The sequence below is a fragment of the Pimephales promelas genome, chromosome 15 (assembly GCF_988280905.1).
Source record: "Pimephales promelas chromosome 15, fPimPro1.hap1.1, whole genome shotgun sequence".
NCBI lineage: Eukaryota > Metazoa > Chordata > Actinopteri > Cypriniformes > Leuciscidae > Pimephales > Pimephales promelas.
Window position 1 is genome coordinate 28070083 of NC_142783.1, and position 7450 is coordinate 28077532.

At 37.4% G+C, this 7450-nt stretch overlaps 1 protein-coding gene across 3 annotated transcripts in view; it reads right to left on the bottom strand.

Moving 5' to 3' along the window:
• asap2a (ArfGAP with SH3 domain, ankyrin repeat and PH domain 2a) overlaps window positions 1–6673 on the bottom strand; it is a 61547-nt gene extending 54874 nt beyond the window's left edge. Inside the window, exon 1 of one of the 3 annotated variants that reach the window (XM_089120487.1) lies at window positions 6099–6673. In XM_089120487.1, the coding sequence (XP_088976613.1) occupies window positions 6099–6224 (126 nt within the window). In that variant the 5' untranslated portion in view covers window positions 6225–6673. The remainder of the gene's footprint in view (window positions 1–6098) is intronic. The other 2 variants (XM_089120485.1, XM_089120486.1) reach the window with 2 other exon arrangements.
• Window positions 6674–7450: the final 777 nt, after the last annotated feature.

A 7450-nucleotide genomic window follows, 5' to 3' on the forward strand; every position in this document is an offset into this window, starting at 1 on the left:
AGATGGCAAGTCAGCATTGTCAGCTTCATCTCTGCAGCTAACAGTGACTAAGAAAAGACTAGTTTATTAATAAATAAAAATTTCTCCTTGCTATTTTTTCCGACATAATCATTATTTTTGCCAGTGCTTTGTGGCAAAACTCAGATTACCTAAGAAACAAAGAGTGACAAGGAAAGACGACATACACTGGCTCCCGTTTTAATGACTGCTTTATAATTTAAAGCAACTGCAAAGGAGTGTGTAAACACCAGGAGACTGATGAAGGCACAATCTGACCAAATTAAGACCAAATGTGTGTGCTGGAGAAGTGATGAATGTGAAATAAGTTCTCACACTCCACATTGTCTGGAATACAGCAATACTATTGTTTTGTGATTACCGCTACTTTTATGGTATTATTATAGTGCTGTCTTTTTTGGATCTTGACAGATGCAGCCACTAATAAACAGTTGTTGTATGGAATATAGTTGTATGAATATTCTTGAAAATATTTCTGGGTCTGGAAAAACATGAGGATGCGTACATTTTTAATTAACTAATCCTTTAACGTCAAAAAGTGAGATAAGTAAACGCAGGATTTTTTTATTTGTTTTTCAGAGATGAACACTCCCTCACGTACAAGCTTTCAGCAGTGGCAGCAGCATTAAAAATTCAGCAGCTGTAAAAATAGCAGCAATCCAGAGCCCAAGCGAGCATGCAGAAATGTATGCAGGTGGCGTTTGTACATTTTAGAGAAAAAACAAAAAACTGAAAACTCTGAGATCATGACTTCGCTTTTTCCACATGTAAGGAAAAACACTTTTCCTAAGTGCTGAATTGAAAACAAAATATATTTATATCAATAAAATATTAGTCTAATGAATCATAAAATTACTAGCGAATAAATTATAAAAACCAATATGGTTGGCAATATGTTATGCATCGTTAATATTTAGGTATACTGACAATTACAAATTTAAAAGATTAAAGAGTAGAAATTAGGATTTTAAAGCAAGCCAAAAGAAAAAAAAATATGACGTGCAGTTAGTGAAGTCCTCAAATTTGCCGTTGGGATTGCTTAAAGTGAAAGAGACAGAGTAATATGATTACCAGCCACCCCTGGGAAATGGATGGCCTTCTTCAAGAAGGACACAGCAACAAATCAATGGAGGGAACTTCATTAATGAAGAAGTAGAGCTTGACCAGTTCACAATGGCCCTGAAAAGGGAGTTGTCCCTGGTAATCTGTGACAAACCCCCTGGATGGGACAGAGGGTCTCCCTGCCCCCATCAACAGTCACTAAACAAAGCCAGTGCACTTGTGAACCCTAGCAGATCAATGCAACCTGCTCCACCCCATTAATGGGATTTCGTCAACCCCACTTTTCCAACATGTCATCAGGGATTCATTCAAGGTCCTTTGGCATCTACCATGTGAGATAGAACTCCAGAATCTATTGGGAAATGGCCGTGGCTTTACCCAAAGATACAGTGAGCTACGATGGATTCACAACATGGTGACAACCAGAAAAGCACTTACAGGAGATGTCACCAAGCTCTCTTATTTTCCAATCAAATCCTGATGGATAAAGTTCCATCCAAAAACAAAATCGTGTTGAATGTCATTTCATTTGAAAAAACATCATGTTTAAGTAAATGGAATGCAAATTCCTTTTTATGTTGACTTTCTAATCACAAGGAGTGAATTGTGGTCTCAAAAGACAGCAGGTTTAAAAGGCATCTTAACATTTAGAGAGGACAGATGGCAGGTGCTAGTGTTGTTTTAGCTTTTGTCCATCGTAATCTCAACTACTGGTGCTTTAAACCCCCCATAACTCACCTGTTCCACAGAGCAGCTGCTGCTTCCATCAGCATATTGTGGCAGGTCTTGACAGCGTGAGTGTTTTACTTGCATTGTCGCATTTGCCACTAAAATGTAATGAGTGCCAAGTGAAATAATTATTTAGGAGAATAAAAAGTCCATGTGGGTCCTTAAAAGTCAAGGACTTCAAAGTCTAATCTCTCATGAGATTAGTTTCCTAATCATGCTTAAAATAAAAAAAAAAACGCAGGCCTGTTGCGAGTTCTACAGGCTAGCGGCTTCAGCGTCATGGTCATATGCATTCATACCAAACAATTACATACAATCTACTGTCGATGAATTATGATGATGTTTACTTGAGATTTTTTAATGAGATATTTTATAACATATTACAATATAAACACCATTTTAAATATAACATTTCAAAATAAGAGTCCCAGTGTATTTTGGGCTTGTTTATTATGCATTTTTCTGGTAATTATTGGTATTTTGATTACACAATAAACTGTATCTTGCATTAAAAGTAAGTTAACTCTTATAGCTTCTGTCTGGGCTGCTTCAAATATTAAAACTGTATTTAACACATTTTTAATTTATTGATTTTATTTGTATTGAAACAATAAATAAATATTTAAATCTATTGTGTGCTTTTAGTGTGCATTCTAATAAATTAAAATAATTTTGCTAATAAATGTCTCCTTGTATTCAAAAACGCATGATTTCTTAAGATATTTTCATTGCGGTTTAAGATATTTTCAACTTAACCCTCAAACGCTGTGACACAAGTGATCAAGAGGCAATCCAAATAGACTAACTAATCTGGTTCAGCCGGTGACCATTTTAAATGACCGGAGTTGGTTATCATTATGAGACATGTTTTGAATACTATAGTAACCCAGCATGGCTATACTGTCAAGCTGGTAAACCTGCAACAGACCAGCATTGCCTGTCAGAAAACCACTGAGGACTGAGTTTGTTTACACCAAAAAGGTTTTTTTTTTACAAGCAATATGTCTGTCAGCTCTGTGCAAATGACCAAAAGTGTGTTGGAAATGTGATAACACCTCTCCTAAAAAAATCTGATGCATTGACATTATGTGAACGTTTGCATCGGCCTGAAGACACATTAATTAACAGCCATTTATTCTTTATTCAGATATTTATCACTGAACATTTGCATAAACAATGTTCATCACTGCATTTGTCTTGGTGTGAACATGCCAGGGAAGCTTCCAGCTGACTAGAACAACAAATATCTAATGACAACTAATTTAAATAATATTTTGCATAGAATCTATTTTTAATGTGTTCTACATCAAAAATTAGACAGGTGGATGATAAAACAAATGAAAAAAAACAAAACAAAGAAAAAACATCAATTAACACTGAGAAAGAGACCCAAGCTGTTTCTAAGCAGCAGAATATTAGAGAGACCTGACTTTCCCAAGGACAAACCGGAATATTAAAAGAAACTGTAGTTCAGAGAGTACTTATTTGGTTAATTATGACTTCTGGACAACAACGCTCCACTGGCTTTAACAGCCGATGGTTTTCAGCAAACAACAAGGTCAATGCCAACATTTCATAAGGATACCAGGATTCCCTGTAATACCCAAGCAGAGTCATTCAGCGGGATCCCACACTTCACTGACACACTGTGAATGTGAACTCTGTGTGGAAGTTACAAAGATGCACTCAAACCACACAAGGGTGGGCAGCACTGAAGCCTTGAATGCGTTTGAAACACTTTCTAAAGATAAAGTGCAACCAAGGAGATGAAACTTCTGCCAATTTCTAAACTACAGAGTCACATCATTCTCAATTTGAAGTTTGAACTAGGCTATACAGCTTACTTTGGCCTACAAAAGTGGGCTAAAATGGGTTAAACTTATTTAAAAGAAAGTCTATATCCATGCCCGAAAGCAGAGTCATCTCAGAAAATCAACATTCACATAAATATGAGAGAAGATTCAAATATTTATGGTACTTATTGATTCTGAACCCGTTGCCCTCAGCTGACCTCGCAACAAGATAAGGACACATCCGACCATAAACCAACCCCACTCTCCCACGCCATAAAAGAGAGAGGTTTTTAAACTAAAAAAACACCAATATGTTTCACAGTCCAAGATCTGATTTACAGTCTAAAAAACACATTTTACTCATGAGGTGGTGACTTGACACTAAAAAGATGCAATCAATAATAGCTGGAACACCACAAACCTTGTAGGTGAAGTACTCTATATAATACATGAATATAGTAGGCCTAGTCTTCTCAGTGTAGTAACATAAGACGTCTGATGGTTATTGGTTACCAGTAAGTAAATGTTTGGTTATGACCAGCCAATCAAGTAAAGGCTACCCATTTCAATTTCATAATTTTACTGTCATGCACTTCAGTGGCTGAAGCTTTCCCAACTGCAGAACTCAAAATAACTTGTTTTCCAGTGTAATTGCTTTAAAAAGAAATTATAATTCCTTCTATCTAGTCCTGTTTATTATCAGGCAAAAGCTGCAAGTTAAATCAGGCCCTTATATTAAAGTGGCTGAAGCAATGAGACCCGTGAGGGAAGCAGTTTCGAAGTCATGAGACAATACAGGGAAGCATCATAAACATATTTCTGTGAATACAGATACAGAACCAATCAAAATGGGAAAAAAGCTTCTAATTAAAACGTGGAAGGGCATCGAGAAATCCTTCTCCAACAAACGCTGATTTGGACTCTTATTGTTGGCGAGCGGTCAGTGTGAGACCAAACACACAAAAAACACCCAACTTAAAGCGATTCCATAAAAACTACAAATATGTGGGCAGCACTATTTATGTCCCTGAAGCAATGACCACAAAGCCAAAGAGCGAACAAACAGCATGCAATAAGAGGAAGACAAAAAAAAAACCAATCATTTAGCTCCAGATTTCCTGAGTTTTTCATAGGAACATTCAGTCACAGGGTAGAACGCAGTTGTGGAATTAAAACAACATAAATCATATATAACCCAACGCCATTTTTAAAAAGCAGATTTAAGTTATAACCAGTGAAATACATTAGCAAAAAACTGACATTAAACTCACCTTGCTATTATCAGTCATACTGATTCGACCCTTTCTAAGATAGCATAACATCTTGACAAACTACAATACTAATAATAAGTTTCTACACTCTGCAGCATCTATCATGGTTATAATCTGGAGCTGTGATGATGGATATCCCACAGGAAGCTGTCTCCATTCAACACAACACAAAAGCAGCAGAGCCCATCATAGTTGAGAAAGGCTATTTATATCTGGCCAGGGCGAGGCTTCACTCACTTATGAGATGTTTTTATACAATATATTATGCACACTTTAGATGGACCACATTCCCTGAGAAAATCCAGTTGGAAGACTGGAAACTGGAAGATGTATGTGTTTTGGAGCCTGGTCTAATATGGTCATCCCAACTGATGGATGGATTTAGAGGGGTTCAGGCTGGTAGACTAGCTTATCATCAAACTAAACTAAACTACCTGAACACCTGCTTCAGAGACCAGATAGACTTGGATCTTGACCAGGCTGAGAGAACATTGTAAAGCAGATTGAACTGTAGTAGTCTGGTTTATTATCTTTTTTTGAAGCTGGTCAATATCGTGTCCTAACATGTCAAGGTGGGCTTTTGAAACATTGCAGCTGGTCAACCAGATGCTCTTATACCAACTAGAGAACCAGCTTTGACAGACAAGATAGTGAGTTGCTGGAGCCTGGTTCCAGACTAAAATGCATGTTTGAGCTGTTGTAACTAAAAGCAACTTGCATTGACATATCTTAAAATATGTCAGGGCTGTAGTTTTGTCTCAAGATGCACACCAGTAAGTTTTTTTTCAAAGGCACATTTATAAAAGCTATTTAATGCCCTCATTAAACTGAGGCCTAATGCTGGCTTAATCTGAGCCCTATCTGTGAAACTGGGCCAATGTTAATTGTAACAGGTGCTGCTGACTGACCAACTATTATTTTTCTTCCATATAAATTTTAACCCAATTAATGTATGTATTTCAGCCTGTGCATTTATCTAAATATGCAGTGAATCAACTAACTGTTTATTAGATCTCATCATCAGCATGAGACAATGCAATACAGCAGCTGTCTGAAGGGTGAGGCATCAACAAAGGATTTGCCTCCTCAGTAACTCATTTAGTTACTCCAAGGGGGGGGGGGGGGGGGGCAATAGCTGACTCAAGTGGTCTTGCAAGTAAGCAAAACACTCAGCAAGGTTTTAACAATCGCAAAATAGCAGGTTAATTAAAGTTATGAGTCTCACCTCCTCCAGTGCGGCTACAGTATTCCTGCAGTGAGTCATTCTCGTGGTGAAGTTTGAGGCGGTGGGCGATTTATAATCTTCATTGGTCTCCGCCACAAACTCCGCCACTGTGATCTGGTCCGGCATTGTATTTCCTTTCGCAAAAACCACAAATGTCGCTTTTAATCCTTTTAATGACCGGCTGTGGTGCGTTTAATGTCGAAATTCAGAGATACAATGACGAAATAAAACTCTCATGAGCGTCCTGAAGTCTTATCATCGCTGTGGTTTGTCCTCGGTGGATTAAAGACAAGTTGGGAATTAATAAAAATCATTAGCCAACTACAGAGAAGTGACGCTTCTACGACGGGAAATCTCTCTCCCACGCACGGTGTCGGTTCTCACTTCTTCCACCAGTGATAGAAAGTGCGAATTTAGTCCACCCGTTTTATAATAAAACAGTCTGGTGATGTAGTCCGCATCTGTTAAGGGACTGTAGTGTACGTTGTCGTGCTGGGATTGCTGCAGGCTTTTGGGTCGATGCAGCTCTTGCAACGCAATTCAATGAAAGCGCAGAAATTGACAAAGTAAAGGTGGAGGAGATTCAATGGGAAAGGAATGACCAATGAGGAAGCAGAGCTACCAGCTTTAAGCCAATCGTAACTGACGCAGGGCGTGGTCTGCTTGTAGATCGCCTTTAGGATCGTGAGCGCCTCTTAAGGTGGAGAAGGACATTTTTAAGCGTGTGAGTAAAAGAAATTGACCTTTATTCTCTCTCTGGAGCCTAAGAAACTTTTTTTTACAAGTGTAAAAAATTGTGCATGCTATCACAATGTAATACAGAATTATATGTATAAAGTTAGTTCGCCCAACAATAAAATTCTTATTGACTTTTGGCTACTCATGCTCACCAAGGAATTCGTTTTTTAAAATGTTTGTGTGTGTGTGTGTGTTTTCTTACAAATGATTCATTTAAATGTTTTTGTTACAAATATTTTAGGCAGCTTTCCCATACAATGAAACTATACCTTTGATTTTAAATCCCAAACTCCAACAAGATCAAAACAATTCATAAAAAGTCCATATGAGTATTCAAAAGTCATTGAGGAAGAGACTGAAACTGAAGTTCTTACTGACTAATAATCATTACTTTTGAAGTTGCCCAATAATAGTGTGTGTGTAAAAATATAACAATTTATGCTTATTATAAGACTATAATAATTTCTAAAATATTTTAGATTTATCTTTTGTGCCTCAAGAAAGAACCCCTATACTCCTTCCTGGATGAACATTCATTAGCTTGTAGAATAAGAGTACTTTTAGTGACACATTTATTAGTTGCCACCTCTTTCATAAGCTTCATCCTCCCCTGA